This window comes from Protopterus annectens, chromosome 1.part0 (assembly GCF_019279795.1).
Source record: "Protopterus annectens isolate FY-2018-M chromosome 1.part0, PAN1.0, whole genome shotgun sequence".
Taxonomy (NCBI): domain Eukaryota; kingdom Metazoa; phylum Chordata; order Ceratodontiformes; family Protopteridae; genus Protopterus; species Protopterus annectens.
The window spans coordinates 1,800,712,353-1,800,732,117 of record NC_056725.1 but is presented as its reverse complement, the minus strand read 5'-3'; the positions used below and the strand labels follow the sequence as shown (position 1 = coordinate 1,800,732,117).

At 38.7% G+C, this 19,765-nt stretch overlaps 1 protein-coding gene across 3 annotated transcripts in view; it reads left to right on the top strand.

The window, feature by feature from the left end:
- UTRN (utrophin) overlaps positions 1–19,765 on the top strand; it is a 4,744,936-nt gene that overhangs the window by 2,752,544 nt on the left and 1,972,627 nt on the right. For all 3 annotated transcript variants that reach the window (XM_044069601.1, XM_044069592.1, XM_044069610.1), the window contains one exon: positions 15,708–15,862. In XM_044069601.1, coding sequence (XP_043925536.1) covers positions 15,708–15,862 — 155 coding nt within the window. The remainder of the gene's footprint in view (positions 1–15,707; positions 15,863–19,765) is intronic.

The following is a 19,765-nucleotide window of genomic DNA, read 5'->3' as shown; positions in this document are numbered from 1 at the left end:
ATTTCACATCTCTACCAGGTATCATTGCTTGGACTTTCAGGAGCTGGGCTTTCTTTGGCTTCTGATTGCTGTTCTATTTTTTGGTGTCCCTGCAATTGCCAACCCCCAAGAAGGGTTAAGTTGTTACCACATTGGATTATTCCCAGCAGTTACCTATTTTAAAGGGCTTTTAGTGTTAACTGTAAAATACTCTCTATATTACTTTCTCTGTAAGAAGGTCCTCTTAAGTGTACTTTTACCACCTAGCATTTGTCTTTGAATGTCCTTTTCACTGGCCAGAATGGCTGGGCTTTTCTGTAAGACATCTAAATGGTATAGAATTATATTCTTGTTTCTTTTTTGTTTTACATGTACCTGCTGTGTACATATTGGGGAAGTTATGCTCATTGGAATTTTTGGCACCCCTTTTCAAAGTGTGTCATGACATATTTTGGACAAATTGCTATTTGTAGTCTTTCTTCCATCCACACCCCGTAACAGAAATGAAAGTTAATTGTAAGACTGTCAATTTTTTTTAATCACAGGACAATACACTTCTGGCATAAACGTCTCAACACCAGTATTGTCATGTATGCCACAAAGTTACTGACAAACCATTCTATTTACTGGAAATGTTTTATCCATCAGCCACATTTCATCGGATGACAAGTCATGCACGTTAATGTGTGTTGCAGGTGTGAGAAACTGAAGCTTACCGAAAGGATCCTCATAGAAGGGTAAAGGGAACTAGCCATGTTTTAGGGGAAAACTGAAGGTGCCAAAGCCCCAGATCATCTGTGCAGTCTGTTTGCACCTTTTTACTCCTCCTGACATGATTGAAGCCTTGTGTTAGAATTCTGTGTGATGTCATACTTTGACGTCTTGAGGCAGAGCCTTGGTATGGATAGCTAAGGCAGCTGAAGCCTTTACAAAGTATAACAGTGCCGGGACCATAATGATGAGTAGCTAATTTCAAAAGCTGCTCACTGTTATTGTCATTATAGTTACTGACCTTTACCTTACAGCTGTCACTAAACCGCAAAATGGTTGATTTACTTAGCAAAATCAACATATTTGATCAAAATATCCAAACAGACTTCTTATTTGAAAGCACAAAGTCTGATTATTTTTATATGTTTATAAAAATTGATAGTACTATGGCTGAATTAAAGCAAAGGAAAATTAGTAAACTTAGAAGGGATGAAAGAGAATATGAGAAATACGGGGCATATCTGCTACTTCCTATGGGGCAGCAAAGTGGTAATAGAGAAACAGGGTATGATGCACCTAATACTAACAATAATAATAATGCTGTGAACAATAACAACACCCCAGACCCTCTAGAATACCCCCCCCCCCCCTCAGGAGGTCTGAGAGATTAAGGAACAAGAGAGCGGGGATACTTATTACAACTACAACCAACAATACGCCACATGCACAAAGGGGAAATGGAGAGGGAACAGACACTGAACGCCGAATCTAACTGTAATTTGGTTGTACTACAGAATGGTGGAGGTGATTTTAACTACAGCAGTTTTGAATTTAATGGTCAAGTAGCAGACTTGTTTGAAAAAGTTTTGACATTTGTACCTGATAAAAAAGCTTCATTAGGTCAGACCATAATTGATTTAAAACTTTTTACCAGGAAGTTTAATTTTTATTCAAGAGAACTAGCACTAACGTCCCTGAGTATACCATTCATAAAAAAACAAGTATTTTCAACCCAACTTTGCATCCTTCAGTATTAACTTTTGAAAAAGTGTGCGAAAAAGATAGGCAATTGTTCAACAGGGACAGGGTGAGACGATATAACAATTTGAACAGTGGAAAGGGCACTATTAAGAGAAATTTGTGACAATACTGAAATAAAGGTTATGAAACCCGACAAAGGCTGTAGCCTGGTTATCATGAACTATAATTCTTACATAAATAAAATGTTTACCCTATTATATGGTGATACCTACTGTGAAGTTTGAATGAGAAGAACATTTGCTATAGCAAGGTGGATGTAATCAGTATTTTTTCAACTTGTTAATTGAGAATTGAACTGTATTGAGTGTTTTTAGTAACTAACTCTTGTAGTAGTTTTTATTTGTATATAAGAGTGTTATCTTTTATTTTTAATGTTTGCTTGCAAACTCTATTACTAACTCTTAGATTTTCATTATAATGAGTACTGCTATTACATTTTTGTATGACAATTTTTTTTTTTTTTTGTATGTAAATTTTTTCATCTCTGAATGTATCTCACTCTGTGGAGCTTTTCTCCCCGGGCCTCTACTGAAAATGGAAATTTCTCCAGCTAGACTAGCCCGGTCAACAAATGTAAAATAAATAAAATAAATAAATAAATGTTATGCTGGAAGAATTGCTCATGAACCAACAAATCCACCCGGAGGAACATCAGTACTTGTTAAACATCCTAAAATACCTGCAATATTTGGTGTCCCCAAGTTACCCAAAGACCTAGTTGACCCCCCATTTAGACCCATTGTGGATGCTCGGGCATCTAAAACATTTCCCATTGCCAAAGTACATTGACAGTTAATAAATATTTTGAAGGACTGCCCTTGGATACTTAGACTCCTGGGATTTTCTATCTAAAGTCAAGAAAGATATGTATAGCGATAATCTGATCTTTATCACAATTTATGTTCGGGACTTATTCGCTCTCATACCCCATGACACAGGTATTGATTGGTTTTACCAATGTCTTTGCCAGTACACTACCCTAACTCATAACACCATCTTAACAATTAGAACATTTATGGAACTAGTGTTAGATACCAACATTATTACCTTCGAACAGCAGTTATTTGAACAAGTTAAGGGGGTAGCAATGGGGGCAGCCTGTGCCCCCATCTTTAGAACATGCTTGGAACTAGAGTTAGTTACCAACATTATTACCTTCGAACAGCAGTTATTTAAACAAGTTAAGGGGGTAGCAGTGGGGGCAGCCTGTGCCCCCATCTTTGCAAACATAGTACTGGCATTTTGGGTAAAATATATTATTTTTAATTGTCCTTATGCTAACTCATGGACATTTTACGGTCGTTACCTGGATGATATCATCATTTTGTGGAACAGTGATATGACAGAACTAGAAGGCTTTCTTGAATTCCTGAACACCAGCACAGATTTTCTTGAATTTACACATTCTGTTAGTGTTACAGAGGTGAATTACTAGGACATTACCATCAAAAAAGATGTGGTCAATAAATATTTAACCAACTATTTTCCGCAAGCCCACCTACTCTAATAGCCTCCTACATTTTGATAGCTACCACCCCCTGCACCAAAATAAGGCTTTAGTAAAAGGACAGGGGGTACGGCTTGCCAGGATGATACCTGAATATGATCAATTTATAAGCAAATTGAGACCCTTAAAGGGAGAGGGTATCCAGATAATTATTTAAACAACATCCTTCAGGAGGTAATAAATAAGAGAGCTTTTGGCTATTTTTTCCCCTTCTTGGTACAGGGGAAGGGTTATAAAATCAGGAAAATCAAGAGACTAAGACTTTCCATAAAAAAATCTGCTATTTTTAAATTTAATCAGCATTTTTACAGCATCGGGAATGTTACTAAACATAACTGGAACATTTTTAGAATTGATGCAGAACAGGCACAGTTGTTAGGCCCTGTTTCCAACATTGTATATAAAAAGGAATGTAGCATAAAAATATGTTGGAAAGGCAGAAATGTGATCCTGATATAGGGGCAGGGATGGTTAAATGCTGCTCTTGCCAATATGTCATTGAAGCCAAGGAGATTTGTGGGGGAGACACTATACGAAGGAAAGTCTTCTGCAGCAGTAAAGGAGTGGTGTACCTCGCCCTATGTACCCAATGTCTGAGTTTTTACATTGGTAAAACTAAAAATGTGTTTAGAAACTAAATTTACCAACACTACTATGACATCAGTAGGAAAGATGTTAAAAATGCATTAGCAGGACATACAGTAACCAATGAAGGACATGGGTTCAGATTCATTATTATTGAGCAGGTTAGGATGTGTGAAAGAGGTGGACCACTCAACGATTACCTAGAAATGGCTGAGCTTAGATGGCAAATTAGGACAAATGCATCTGAAACACCGGGTCTTAATAGTGCAGTATCCATCAACTCTGTTCTCAGGCTCAAGGCACAATTTCTTAAATAACAGTCATCGATACCTACTATTAGGATAGAATGCTAATAAACAACTAATACATGTATACTTTCATATGCATAAATGTTGACATCTGTTGCTTTGATTATTTTTAACTTATCATAGGATATATTTGTCAAGTATCTGTCATATGTTTTTAATCGCATTTTTTCTTTTTTACTGTGAGTGCAATATATATATATATATATATATATATATGTATGTGTGTGTGTGTGTGTGTGTGTGTTGCTCTTTAAATGTTTCTATGTCCTTTCAGGACATTATTGTATTAATTAGTTAATGACTAATTTGTTGGAATAGCATATATAAGGCTCTTTGGTAATATGCTGTGTTATTCTGAAGAAGTTTCTATTCAAGAGACGAAAGCGCTCAAATGTTTCTGTAGATTGGATCCTGGTCGTCTGCTTTTTTGGGTATTAGTCTGTGTGGAGCCTTGTTTTCATTGCTTACAGCTGTCACTGCGTTTCCTGAACCCAGCACCAGTATGATTTATTTGCCTTTACTTATTCATTCTCAATTCTATGCATCACCTTTTCTGGGTAGATACTCTTCTATTTCTGAGGCATATATAGTGCAGCAGTCCAGTTCAGCTGTGGTGGTGGTGCTGCGGTAGCGTTGTCGCCTCACAGTTAGATGTTGCCCGTTCGATTCTCAGTTAGTGTCTTCTGTGTCGACATGTGTGAATGGGCATTCCTTCATTGAAGGTTGTGCGTTAGGCCTGGCAAGCCCGCACGTAAAAATCAACTGCCAATCATTAGCGGACCAGAGTTCCGCTGTGGCGACCCCTAATCGGGAAAAGCCGAAAGAGAGTTTATATAGTGCAGCAGTTAAAATACTCCATTGCTAAGAGAGAAACTAGATTCTGATGAAATCTCCTCCCTCTATGTCCCTTATCTTTTTGCATGAAAGTTTTTTTTGCCTGAAATCATGCAACTGAGTTTTATGTACTGCACTAATTAGGATAATTATATGCACTGGCGATTGACCGAATGCATGCTTTGCAGTAAGTATTAAGCTGTGCTGTGTAGGTATGACTTCATTTGATAGTTCTGATTAAGAGCTTTGCGTACTGAATACAGAAGGTAGAGCTTTTGTACTTCCAAAATGCTGAAATGTGTCGCACTTCTTGATTGGTGGCTGCTGTGCACACAGCCCCAGCCTTGTTCCAGTATGCACTAGAGCCTAACTTGATAGCATAAGCAGACAGTGGGACACATTTCCTAATGCACTGCAGATATGATGACATAAATCCATTCAGAGCTGTAGTTAGCTGGTCGCTGACGAAGCCCCCCCCCCCCAAAAAAAAACTCAACTTTTCAAATGGAGGGAAAAAAAAGGAATTTTAAATAGCACTTATACCAGTTGACTTATTACAGCCCCCCCCCAAAAAAAATGTATTGCAGCTTTTTACTGTACTAAACACAGCTCTCAACCTCTTAGCACAAAAGGTTTGGACGTAGCCAAAAATAATGGGAGAACAAAGCCACAAAAAGCGGGACAAAGTTTAAATGTTGCTCTTAGAAACTTAGAACGTTGCTAGAATAAGAGGTCTTGTGTTACCATGCATTTTTTGAAGGATATGAAGTCTGGAACTCAAATTCCTGTTATTTAGTGAATTCAGTCCTCACTGATTCACCACAGAAATCCAGAAAATCACAAGTTTTACGAGGAACAGACTAAAAGTTTGAGGCAAAAATCTGGACAGTTGAGAGGTATGCACTCCCTCCCCAATTATTCCATTGAGGAGAGCAAGAAAAATTTTTTTTTTTTTTTTTTTTTTTTTATAACTGTAGCAAGCCAATTTAGGCTTGTTGCAGCTTAACACACAGAAAGCCCTGGAGTGTCATTCCTTACCAGCATTCAAAAATGCAGGAACTGTACTTCCCAATTGCACCCCTTAACACTTTTGCCTGGGGTGGCTGCCCCCGCTGCCCCACTATTGGTGTGCTTCTGAATCCATTAGTAACCTGTCCTTCAGCAGTGCTGTTTTGGGAATGTACCTGATTTTGTTGCTTGCACTGTAACCTCTTTTCACCTGGTTCACAGGCACAGGCCTTGTTTATATGTATCAAGCTGCAGTGTTGTCATCTTGAATTACTTTGCCCCACTCTCCCTGTTGCAGTACTATCTTTAAAAGGTTTACTATTAAAACATTGAACATCAGAACATTATCAAAAATGCGGTTTACATGTTTGATGTTTAGAATACAAAATAGGGTGAAATATTGGACAGTAATGCTGGCAAAGTCGACTTCTGCACTTCAGTGTCCCCTTTGCAGCAGTATGTATGGACCGAATCCGTACTACAATGTGCTGACAGTCATGCCACTTGTATATTCCAATTCTGAGAACGCACTACAATAGGGAAAATGGTAAATCTCCAGATCCACACTATCCCAGTTTTCAGTCTTTCAGAGTCAACATTGCAACCGTCTACAAAAGGGTTCTCTGCATTCCGACTACCACACATATCAGTTGCACACAAGGCACGTTCAACATACTGATTGTAAGCCGTTTAAAATACTCTCGTACTATTTATATAGGTTGTTTCTTCTGTTCCTGAATCTTTTCCTTTGAGTATGAGTAGCTTATAGAATATAAAGTTAGGAATTTGATTGTTTTTTAGCAGGAAGTATGAGGCGTGCAATTTATCAGTGAGCTGAATGTCCTTTGCAGTGCAATCATATATTAACTGGGAACTTGAGTAGTCACACTGGCTTCCAAGAGTGAATTGTTGAAGAAATAGGAGAGTATGCAGGAAATATTCTGGTGTCTTGGTGTACCTCCTGCTTTTGTACCTAGGCCGTAATATTCTGTTACTATAGTCGGCACCTCTTCAGCCTTTGATTATGATATGTACTACATCTAATACTGCGGTGGAGAAGAGAATCACATGGTGGGCTTTGAAGGATATAATGAAGGAAATACACAGGTGACAAAGTGTTGCTAAGTTTTATCTTGCATAAATGTTTGTGTAGGGATTGGTTGTAACATCAGAAATTAACTATATCTAGGTACCCTAGTTGGAAAATGTCTTATCTGAAAACAGGGCTGTTGTTTTGTACTCCATTTATATTGCCATAACGCTTCATAACCCTTGAAAAATTCTCTTGTAGTATATGGACTCGAGAGAACTGAGTGTAGAAGAAGGCTATAGTTCACTTCCTCTGACTGCTAAGCCTATTATCTATTCCTGTTAGTTTTTTTTCAGTTGAGTGGAGGTTATAGGAGTATTTCTGCTCCCTTTTCTAGGCAGGAGCTGAACAGTGAGAGTGTATGTGGCAATCTGGTATGCCAGCAGAGAATTAGAAGCTGAGAACAGGCATTTCTTCTCTGTGTTTTTTTTTTTTGCATTCTCTTTCTTATTAGTGTAAGTATAATCCATCACAATTAGCTTCCTCATCCCAGCCACTGCTGTGACATCAGGAGGAAATTGCATCCCTTCACAGACTAAAAACAAACCTGAGCTACCCCACAGAGTGCGAGTTTTGACATGTTTTTATTTGTGGACTGCTGTGGCTCAGATGTAGATTTCAAGATGTGTTAATAGATCACTTGCTGCTAATTTTCATGTAGATTTTATGAATATTAATGCTCATTTTTCAAAGATTTTTTGAACTGATTATCTCTATGCATTGTAAGCAGTTAGTCTGTTTATGTACGGATCACTTCGTAAGGTATCTGAAGTGGCTTAAACCTTTACAAGTGTCGGACCATTTGTGCTCTTAAAAAGTCAGTTTTGCATATGGTGGGCTCACCCATGAAGGAGAGGTCTCTGGTGTTACATTTTCACAATAAATTCCTTTTTGATTTTCAGTGTTTGTTTACATGGTCCCTTATGTACTTAACATCAAAATGGTGACCGTTATGAGGCATTGCAATAGTTGTACCACAGTTCTTTTATTATGTGAAAAAAAAGTAATGGTGTAAGAAGAATCTCCAGGTTATCAAGAATGCAGGAAAATGGGTGAACTAACAATTTATTAGTCATTGTGTCTGCATTTCATCTAAAATTTCTGTTCCGCAAATGGCAGACTTCAGTTCTGTATCTAACTAACATGCAAGTTTCATCATGTTGCTCATGAACGTATTATTTAGTAACAACTTCTGTTTTTCCTGTCATCTCTTCATGCTGTTATGTTTAATAGCATCATCTTGAATGATGACTGTTTTTTGCCTAGTTGTTTTCATCCAGTTTTTATGCATCTGTGCCCCACTCATTTCTTTGGTGTGATTTAACACTAACTCAGTTGTTAAAACATTTCATGCTTTGACGCCTCTCCTTTCTACAGCTTGTCACCCTTTTTGCCATTATGTTAGGACTCTAGCTGACATTGTAGACCATCATTATGGTGAAACTGTCAGAAACAGAAGTATGCTTCGGGTAAAACCAGACCTTACTGAACCAGAACTGCATCTGTCGTCACATGGCAGAGTGACAGGGGAGTGCTCGCTGGTCTGAACTTTTGTCAGTTTCTGCAGTTGCTTCATACTTTTCTGGTCAGATATGTCATTCATTGTAGTGACCTTCGTATAACACTTCTCCTTAGCGCACTTGTGTTAACTGTGGAGCCCACATATATACTTACAGCTGTTCGGATGTGTAATGAAAAGTAATAAAAAATATATTTTTCAAAGTAGATCATCATTCTCTGAGTTGTGTGGTGAGACCAGTACTGGAGTACATGTTGTAAGAGTCTGTGGCTGTTTTAAACTGCGTCACATCCCTTTGTGATTTAATAGTGCTTAGTACCATCTACCTTTTGGAGAATTATTTTGGCATGTCAGACTAAAACATAAATCTGTTCACTTCACAGTGCCTGTTCCATTAGTGCTTGCCCATATGCAGTATCACAGGTGGCAGAAGTATCCTTAGCTGTTCTGATGTAGATCTTTGCCACTTTAGTAAAACAGTTTATTATTCATCTGCAAGACTTAAATTCCTGAGGTATCTTAAAAAGGGAGTTTAGTGCTGAGGGTGGAGCTTCATCCTGTAGGTCAGGGTTTGAATCCCACTTAACCACATAGTGCTCCCAAGTTGCCTTTGAAGTGCATCAGCTGGGTCTTGGGTTTACATCATTGATGAATAAAAAAAAGTTGGTGCACGTTTAAGCATTTCTATTAATGTATTTACTTTGTAGCATTTTTGTTGTTCCAGTTTATCCTTTGATCTGTCAACAGTTATGCAAGGAAATTCACATTTTGCCATTTGTATGAAACACAAGCTGGATCATTTCTGGTGTGTAATGTCATTAGGGCAGTTCATGACAGTATGCGACTTTTGTCAGCTCACCAAAACTAACATTGTGAGATTTTTGACAGATTTATTTATTTTATTTTATTTATTTTTTTATTTTAAATTTGTTGACCGGGCTAGTATGGCTGGATATATGTCCATTTTCAGCAGAGGCCTGAGGAAAAAAGCTCCACTATATATACTAGTAAATAACATAAAACAGCACAGTAAGAGACAAATATAAAAATCAAAAAACTATTCCAATGTAGCATAGTGACAGTACAGAAGCAATTTAACAGCTAAAAATATACAGCTAGGATAGTTAATCCCATATTCTTTGCAGAAGCAGGAATTGTAAAAGACAAAAATAATAAACAATAGAGTTTATACAATATTTACAGAATTAATTATGATAAACATTTGTGCCAGGCTATAGTTTTAAGAACCAGATTTGCACAGCGGGAAGCAACATACAGGTTTAAATAATAGATGAGATGACAGGTTGCAGTAATATATCTAGTGTAAAGAGAAAGTGACATTATAGGACTATCCACATGGATGCTAGGTGAGCTACAGAGGAAGGGGTAGTACTAGTGGGAGAGACAAGTAGAAGAGATGGTTGTATAACAGGTAATGGAGAGAACCATAATGAAAGTTGGATGCTGTGGTCAGTCAGGATTTGAGCAAGGGCAAAGCCAGTGTGATTTGAAATAGTTCTTTAATTGTTTCTTGAAAGGTTGTGATGAGCCTAAAGTAGTCAGTTCTGTGGGAAGTTTATTCCAGTACGAGCCAACAACATTTGTGAACAGGGAGTCACCAGATTTATTGTGTGATTTGAGAGTAGCTAGTAGCAGTTTGTTAGCTGAGCGAAGGGAAGTAAGATTCCTGTAAGGGGCAACAAGGTTGTTAAGTATGGGTGTATAAGTAGGATAATGAAGAATTTTATGGGTGATAACTAATTGATGTAGAAGAATAAGATTTTGAAGTTCAAGCCAGCCAAGTTTTTTGAGGTTAACACAATGATGGCTATGAAATTGGGAACCTGTGGCAAACCTGGCAATGCTGTGGTAGGATGTGGCAAGTTTCTGAAGGTTAGATTTTGATAGGTTGATATAGGATGGAGAGGCATACAATAATGTAGAGATGAGATGAGTTTGTGCTAGAGACACCCTGGTAGTTGCTGTAAGAAAGGGCTTAAGTCTATAGAGGGCACCTATCTTTTTATTAACAGCTTTGATGGTTAGGTCAATGTGGGAATCAAAGTTTAGTTGATTATCTATTGTAAAACCTAGTAGTTTAGTGGAACAATCAGGTGTAATGATAGTGCCATTGCCAGAGACAATAGAAAAGGAGAAAGGGCAGCTTTAAGGGTTGGAGAAAAAAGTAATAATTTGTTTTTTTTCGGGATTAAGGAGGAGGCAGATATGTTGGAACCAGTTTTCTGCTGCTGTAAAGACTTTTTGGGTGGAAGAATGAAGTTCAGCTGGAGATGCAGCAGAGCAGATGAGTGTTGAATCATCTGCATACTGAATGCATGAGGGTGTTGGGAGTGAAGTAGACAGGTTATTTATAAATATGGAGAAGAGAAGGGGACCTAAGATGGATCCTTGGGGGACCCCGATAGTGACTGGGAGTTGAGAGGATAAATGGCTGTCCCAAAGGACTGCTTGTTTCCTGTCTTTCAAATATGAGTTAAACCAGCGCAATGCCAAAGAGTCAAGGGAAAGAGATTTCAAAGTGTCTAGCAGAAGCTGATGGTTCACCATATCAAAGGCTTTAGAGAGGTCGAGAAATAAAGCAGAGGAGAATAGGTTGTTGTTGCGATTTTTGTTGATAGAGTCTGTAAAGGAGAGAAGAGCAGTGGAAGTGCTATGGAAAGGTCTAAAACCATGTTGGGAGTCTGCCAGTAGGTTATTATGAAGAAGATGATTTAAAAGTTGATGGTGTATACAATGTTCCAAAATTTTAGCTAGTGGTGATAGTAAGGCTATAGGATGGAAATTAGAAAGTTCGTTAGTGTTTCCTCCTTTATGCAGTGGAATGATATGGGAGACTTTCCAGGGGGAAGGAATAGTAGATTTGGTTATTCTGTTAATTAAGATGGAGACTGGGTATGCTAGTACTTCTGCTGCTAGCTGCAGATATTCAGCTGGTAGTTGGTCGGCTGGAGGAGCACATGGTTTCAGTTTTGAAAGTAGCTTACAAATATAGGTTGTGGAGACTGTACTAAATTTTAGAGTGGGGGTGTTGTTATGTGGAGAGGTATTTTGAAGGGATGTGGGGGGAACCATGGTCTTTGCTAGAGAGGTGACTGTTTCAGAAAAGAAGTTGTTGAATGTATTGGTTATTATGTTAGGTGGGGTCTGAGCTAAGTTAGCTGGAGTAGGTGTTTTGGAATTCCCTGGATGGAGCAGTTTATTGATTCCTGACCAGAATTTTTTGGGGTTATGATTTAGATTTTCTTGATATTGGAGGTAAAAGAAATTTTTATCAAGAAGGGTGAGTTTTTTTGTAGTATTTCTAAGGTATTTGAAGTTTTGATGGTCAGTTGGGTTTTTAGTAGTTCTCCATTTTGTCCATAGTTTGTTCCTTAATAGCATTGTTTGCTTGGTTTCTTTAGAAAGCCAAGGAGCAGCTTTGGATCATGTTCTAATTAAGTGAGAGGGGGCGTGATGCTGAAGAATTTGGAGGAATGTGTTGTTGAAATGGGTAACTGCGTCATCAAGTGGGAGGTGTTTTAGAGCTGACCAGTTACATCCTTTGAATTCATCAAGGAAGTTTTGAAGGATGAAGTTTTTTTTGTTACATATAGTACGATAGCTAGCCTGTTTGTGATTATTATTTTTTTGTTTAGTGATATAGGCGAGAACATGGTCACTGATATTGTCAGGGAGTATTCTAGTTTTATATGAGAGGGGATTATTGTTGACCAATAACCAGTCCAAGATGGCCTGTTTATTGGTGGATTTGTGAATCCTAGTTGGGGAGATTATGGTTTGTTGAAAAGTAAAGAGGTTTAGGTGATAGTTGGGTTTGGGGGATATGCAGGAGGGTTTGGGGGATATGCAGGAGTTCCAATCAATATTGAAGTCCCCTAGGATTATGGTTTCCTGAGGAAAGGTAGTGGAGAGCCAGCTAAGGATGTTTTCAAGTGTATTTAAGTTATTGTCAGGGGGGATATAGGAACATATTATTTATATGGCTTTGTTTTTATTTGCTTGGAATTTGCTAGAGAGTATTTCAGCATTGGCAGGGGAAGGAGGCAGGGAGTCAATAGAGGCCACCTGCAGTTCAGATTTATAAAGTAAAGCAACTCCCCCACCCTTTTTGTTTAGACGATCCTGCCTTAAAATGCTGTAGCCAGGAGGAATAATTTCATTGTCCTTGTTACCTGGTTTAAGCAAGGTTTCAGTAAGACAGAGGATATCAAATGAGTAGAGGTCTATTTAAGGCATGGAGCTGTGTGATTTTATTGTTAATGCTACGAATATTTAGGTGTGCTATTGAAAGGGAGTTAGAAGAGAAAGGTGACCTTAGATTGTTAGTAGTTTGTTCTGGGAGAGTGTGGGAAAGGGAATTTTCAGGGACAGGGTTGGGGTGAATGTCCCCGTGTAATAGTAAGAGTGTTCGTGGAAGTGGAAATATTTTTGAGTTTTTATAGGGTATTAGGTAGAGCTTTCTAGTTGTGTGATGCCTGTTGTGGAGTATTTTGTGATAGAGAGGGGTAAGGTAAGGGGAGGATGACAGGAGGTTAATATAGGTTTGTTCAGCTAGAGGAAGGACAGAGTTTGTTTGTTTAGCTAAACTAGGAGATCTGCTAAGGGTATGGTATTTGCAGGACGTAAGGGTATAGTATATAAGAAGGATATTCAGGAGTAGCAGTAAGTAAAGTAGCTTAAAATCCAAGGTTATACTGAGTTTGTTAAGCTTAGCAAGATTGATAATTAGTAGTACTAGGTTGGTAGGGAGTGGGGTGTGGCACTAAGATAGGAGTGGAGTGTTGGAAAGTGTGAACGAGGCAGTAAATATGATAGGATGTGAGTAGGTTGGGGGTGTGGCTGCACAAGTATAAGGTTAGGGCCACTGGGGGTGGGTGGGAATTGGGGGTAGGGTAGGGGAGCGGAGTGAGCCCGCAGGGCGAACGGAGCGGGAAGAGCCAGAGAGGGGACCAAGGCAGAAAACAATCAGTGAGAAGTGAAAGAAGCACTGGGTACAAGTGCAAGGTAGGAGTGGACTATAAGGTTAGGTACAAAGAGGAATATAGGTTGATAGGGAGTGATAAAATAATTATTTGGAAGCTAAGTGAGGCAGTAATATTAGGTGCAGTAGAAAAAAAGAAAGGGGGTTTAAGACCAGTAATATAACAGGAAAACAATAAAACAAACCTTTAGTATGAGGTTAGTGAGTATATAGTTTCTAGTGAATAGGGTGCCAACCTAATGGCCATATTCAGGAATAACAGGAGACAGAGCAAGGGAAAGGGCTCACTACTGGGATATGGCGAGGTAGAGGTGAGAGTTATCCTAAAGGACAAAAAGAGGAATGGGAAATCTGGGAAACTGACATTGTCTGGCTTTTGGCAGGTAAGGGGAACTCCCACTGAGCAACTTTTTGCAAAGAAAGAAAATGTATGGCATACTGAGCATGTTTCTACCACAAATAGTGTTCCCCCTATGGGCTGCCAGCTGACATTGGAAGGGCACGTAACATAGTAGCCTATGCACTTTGATAAATCATACTGCAGTAATTGCAAGGATTTAATTGGTGCCAGTTGAAAAAACAAAATTAATTTGATGCTGCTCTAAGCCAGGAAGTTTTCCTCATTTAAAGTACTCCAGCCAGCAGAATAGTAGGCAATGGTGTGCTATTAGCACAACTGGAAAACAATCTTCCAGTCATATTCAAAACTTGAGAAAAAAAAAAAACACTCTGTAATTCACTGAAAACAAGATCTTTTGATTAATCTAAAACTCTTTACTCCAGGCATACAGCACTGCATCATGTTTCCAAAGCAAAATGGCTACCAATCAAGCACAGTCGACATACTATTGCTCTCTTTCCTTTTGGACTACTATTAACCTGACTATTTTCCTGCATCTTGCAGCCTGTCTCCACTCAAAATCCCTCCTTACAATCTGAGGAACTTCTCACAAAATAGACCATCTCTCCAGGCTCTATAAACCGAACTTCACCATACAGACCATTCTTTGCTTTTCCCACAAAGTTCAGACAACCCCTACCCAAATGAACAGTCCCCCTTCCCCTCCTTCAGAGCACAACAACGAAAATATGTCGGTAACAAAGCGCATCAGTCATTTTCTCTCTGGCCACATTACTTAATCTCTCTCTCTCTCTCTCAGTCTCATTTTTCAGCTCTTTACCTCTTACTCCCTTTGTTTTAATTCTTTTTCTGTTTTTTTTTTTTTTTTTTTTTGTGGCAGGTTACCGTAATGGTTAAGGCTCAACTGTGTACACAAACTCTTCGACCATCATAAATTCCTGCATCTACATACTATAAAAAGCAATGTTTTATTGTGTTTGTGAATTTATCTAGCCAGACTTTACCCGCATGTGGTCAGTGTTCTCTCCTGGGAAACAAATGCAAAATAAGTCAAATAAAATTTGGTGATCTTAATTTGTTGTACAGGTTAATGTTTTTTGCGACTTCATGAATGTGCAGTGGGGGTGAGGCTGAGGGCGAAAAGACTACAGAGGCAAAGATGATAAAAAAATAAAAAAAATAAACTCCTTTTAAACCAAGAAACTCATCAGCACTAAAACACTTATCTTGTAAGTCCTTAATTCCTGCTGTATCTTACCTTAGCTAATAGAATATGAGAGTAATAGGCCTTAATGTGTATATAGTATCTTACCCCGTCTTCCAGATGGACAAGGTAGCACTTGGAACCAGTTTTTTTTTTTTTTTTTTCCTATAATGATGTCCGTACTATATTAAATCAGACCATACAGTTAAAAGTATTTTACCACATATGTCAAAACAAAGGAGTGTAATACTTGAAACTGTTGATGTACACAGGAAACTGAGATATTAAATTGAAAGTACTCAAGACTTCAACCAAACCCGAACTAAACGGCTCTTAATTTCTTTCATTCCAAGAGGAGAAGATAGACTAGTAAGCAACTGTACCTTATCCAAATGGCCGAGTGATTGCATATCTTTCTGTATTTATCCATTGGTTTAATATCATTGTTTTGTATCATTTGTGGTAAGCATCCCAGTACTATAGTTTAGCACTCTGGTATTTTTCTAAAGGTATGTGGAATTCTGTTGGTATTAATGCTGTATTGTTTATTCCTAATAGGTACTCTTGCAAGATTTACTGATGGGACAGCCAACAGTGAGTGCTTTCAATAGCCTGTCAGATAGGCTGCTCCAAGACTATGCCAATGATGACACTAGGCGGGTGAAGGAAGCCAGAGATCACCTTAATGAATCTTGGGCAAGTCTTAATCAAAGGTAAGGGGATGCCATTATGTAAATCAGACTAATGGAATAAGACTGTTCTGGGTTACCTTGAGTATTAACTCAAATGGCGGTTTGGAGATCCACAGTATATACTGTCTGTGAATTTTGCATGACACCTTAAAGCCAAAGTTGGTTGCCTTGATTAATTCATTTCTTCAGTTCATGTGTCAGATGAAGTCTAAACCAGTGATGGCGAATGTATGACATGTCTGTCAAAGGTGACATGCCAACATTCACCAACACTCGAGTTACCAAAGAAACCGAATGAACAAAAATACAAGAAATATGTGACCCTGCACTTACAGTGGATATAAAAAGTTTACACACTCTTGTTAAAATGCCAGGTTTTTGTGATATAAAAAAGAGACTACAATAAATCATTTCAAAACTTTTCCCACCTTTAGTGTGACCTGTAAGTTGTACAATTCAATTGAAAAACAAACAAATCTGTTAGGGGGAAAAATGTATAAAAAATAAAAAAAAAAGTACAATACGCTGGTTGCATAAATGTGCACACCCTTAAATGAATACTTTGTTGTGTGTGCACACCCTTAAACTAATACTTTGTTGAAGCACCTTTTGATTTAATTACAGCATTCAGTCTTCGTGGGTAGGAGTCTATCAGCATGGCACATCTTGACTTGGCAATATTTGCCCACTCTTCCTTGCAAAAGCGCTCCAAATCTGTCACATTGTGAGGGCATCTCTTGTGCACAGCCCTCTTGAGGTCACCCCACAGATTTTCTATTGGATTTAGGTCTGGGCTCTGGTTGGGCCATTCCAAAACTTTAATTTTCTTCTAGTGAAGCCATTCTTTTGTTGATTTGGATGTATGCTTGGGGTCATTGCCGTGTTGAAAGGCAAAATTCCTCTTCATCTTTAGCTTTCTAGCAGATGCCTGAAGGTTTTGAGCCAAAAGTGACTGGTATTTAAAACTGTTCATAATTCCCTTCACCTTGACTACAGCCCCAGGTCCAGCTGAAGGAAAGCAACCCCAAAGCATGATACTGCCACCACCATGCTTCACCGTGGGGATGGTGTTCTTTTGGTGATGCTAAGTGTTGTTTTTGTGCCAAACATACCTTTTGGAATTGTGGCCAAAAAGTTCAACCTTTGTCTCATCAGACCATAACACATTTTCCCCACATGCTTTTGGGAGACTTGATGTATTGTTTTGCAAACTTTAGCCTGGCCTGGATGTTTTTCTGTGTAAGAAAAGGCTTCCATCTTGCAACCCTACCCCATAGTCCAAACATATGGAGAAAACGGGAGATTGTCGTCACATGTAGTACACTACCAGTACTTTCCAGAAATTCCTCCAGCTCCTTCAGTGTTGCTTGTAGGTCTTTTGGCAGCTTCTCTGACCAGTTTTCGTCTTGCCTTTTCATCAATTTTGGAGGGACGTCCAGTTCTTTGCAACGTCACTGTTTTCCCATATTTTCTTCACTTTTTGATGACTGTCTTCAGTGTGTGCCATGGTATATTCAATCCTGTGGAAATTTGTTTGCACCCATCTCCTGACTGATACCTTTCAACAATGAGATCCCTTTGATGCTTTGTAAGCTGGTCTGCAAACCATGGCTTTTACTGTAGCAGGCAACTGAGTAAATGTTCAGGGAAAATCCTACTAGGGCAGCTGAACTTTATTTGGGGTCAATCAGAGTCTCTAACTGATGGCAGGTGTGTACCCAAGAAGAGTGAATTCTGTAATTAAATCAAAAGGTGCTTCAACAAAGTATTAGTTTAAGGGTTTGCACACAAAGCAAAGTATTAGTTTAAGGGTGTGCACACTTATGCAACCAGCATATTGTCCTTTATATATTTTTGCCCCTAATAGATTTGTTTTTCAATTGAATTGTACAGGTTGTAGGTCACATTAAAGGTGGGAAAAGTTTTGAAATGATTTATTGTGGTCTCATTGTTTTATATCACAAAAACCTGGCATTTTAACAGGGGTGTATAAACTTATATCCACTGTATCTATTAAAACCGAGCAACAAAATGTCCTTAATTGATGTTAATCAACTCAAATACAATGTGTTCCATATTTTTTCCAGTTCAATTGAAAATTACTGTTAAAAGAAGGATAGTTTTTAGTGCACTATTTTAAGTCCAATTATCAGTGCACATATTGTTTTCCCTATTGTAAGTCATTGATATTTCTTTTACTTTTATAATACATAGCAGCATACATCACTGGACTGTATTTTTTATATAAATGAATATGTAAAGAATTCTCTCTCTTGTTCGGGGGGGGGGGGTAACACACAAGCAGAGTCATGGTAGGCATTTTCCAAATTTTTGACACACTGAGCCCAAAAGGTTCACCATCACTGGTCTAAACATTGGCTTGTAATCCATAAAAAAGCATAATAAGAACAGTTGAACTTCTGTAGAACAGACTTAAGTGGACCTTAAATAAACGTCATGAATTAAGATGATAACTTCTGGGTAAATGACATAAAGAGATAAAGCCCTGACTGTTATTGCCCAGATTTCCCGAGTTTAAACAGGGGCTCAGGTGCTGGAGGAGCCAGGTTGAGAGAGGGTATGAATTGAGAGTTTAACCCCAGCTCATCCATCGTAATGGGTGATCAGTGGTCCAGTTGTCTGTCTGCCACTTGTAAGTGAAGTCTTACTAATGGTGATCAGCAGGAAACATTGGGCTGTGTCTTGGCACTGTCATGCCGGTGACAGCTCATGTGTGGGAACGTGTGTGCTGGGCATGAGTGCAGGAGGCCCTTGAAGTTACAAGGGTGCTAATTTCAGTTAGAAATCACCATGTTGTTAATGTTAGTGAGGTCTTTGGGTTTAGTCCTAGTAGGTACAGAGAAGTGGCAGCAACATGGACTGAAGCACAGCAAGGGTAGATATAGATAGTGGCCATCTCTTTTGGGTCCCTTGTTTTACTGGTCCACACAGTGTACTGGGGGTGGACTAAGAATGTGGATGTTCCTATGATGGCCTTTGCAGACAGCCTTCATGCCTGCCTGCCTGGATGACTGCTGCTTCTGGTTAGCTGTTGCCTGAGTTTGTGGCCATGTTGCTGACGAATGACTGAGTAAAGACTGGAGAAAAGAGGAAAGTCATCAGGTGGGGAAGCAGGAAAGCACATAGAAAAAATGGTAAGTATATTTCAACTGCTTTAAATACTGTAAGTATTAGGACTCTTCAAGAAAAATCTTGATGATTGGATGGGAAATGGGAAATTCACCCCGGGGAATCACTTCTGTGGCTCTGCTCAACAGGGGCACAGGAAAATAATTTTCTTGAGTGGCGAAAGCCAGGGTACATTTTTTGGCTAGGCTTGTATGGGCCCTAGGGCCGATAGCCTAGTACCTACCTATGAGTCTCGCAAATGTTTAAGCATTCAGATATTCAGCACCCATGTATTGTGTAGGGCTAGTGAAATCAGTAGCTTAGTAAGCTTTGTGAAAAGTTACAGTGTAAAGGTTAGTGCAGTGTTCTACAAGATTCCTAAATGCATGTGAACAAGCCAAGCAGAATTTTTTTCTGTTAAATTGCTGCAGTTGTCTGCTGAAGTTCTGTGTTGATTAACACTGAGGTATAAACCTGAACGTATTTTTGGCAGGCTTTACCTTGGATTCTTTGTGTTCCTTTTTCTTTTCTGTTACTGACTACTGAATGACAGAGTAGCACCAGTGCTTGAAAATTTGGGCTGCTGTGGTGTTTGATCCTTCCCTAATGTTTTCTTTTTCTGAAATGTGACATTTCTGCTTTTACTGAAACTCAGATGCACTGAGTTTGATAAAGGTTAAAATAGCAACTGATTGGAATTGCAGTACCTCGCTTACAAATAAATCATTTAAATAATGGCACAGAAAATCTATTAAATGCAAGGTGATTTTAATTTCACCCAGAGTGGCTTTTGTG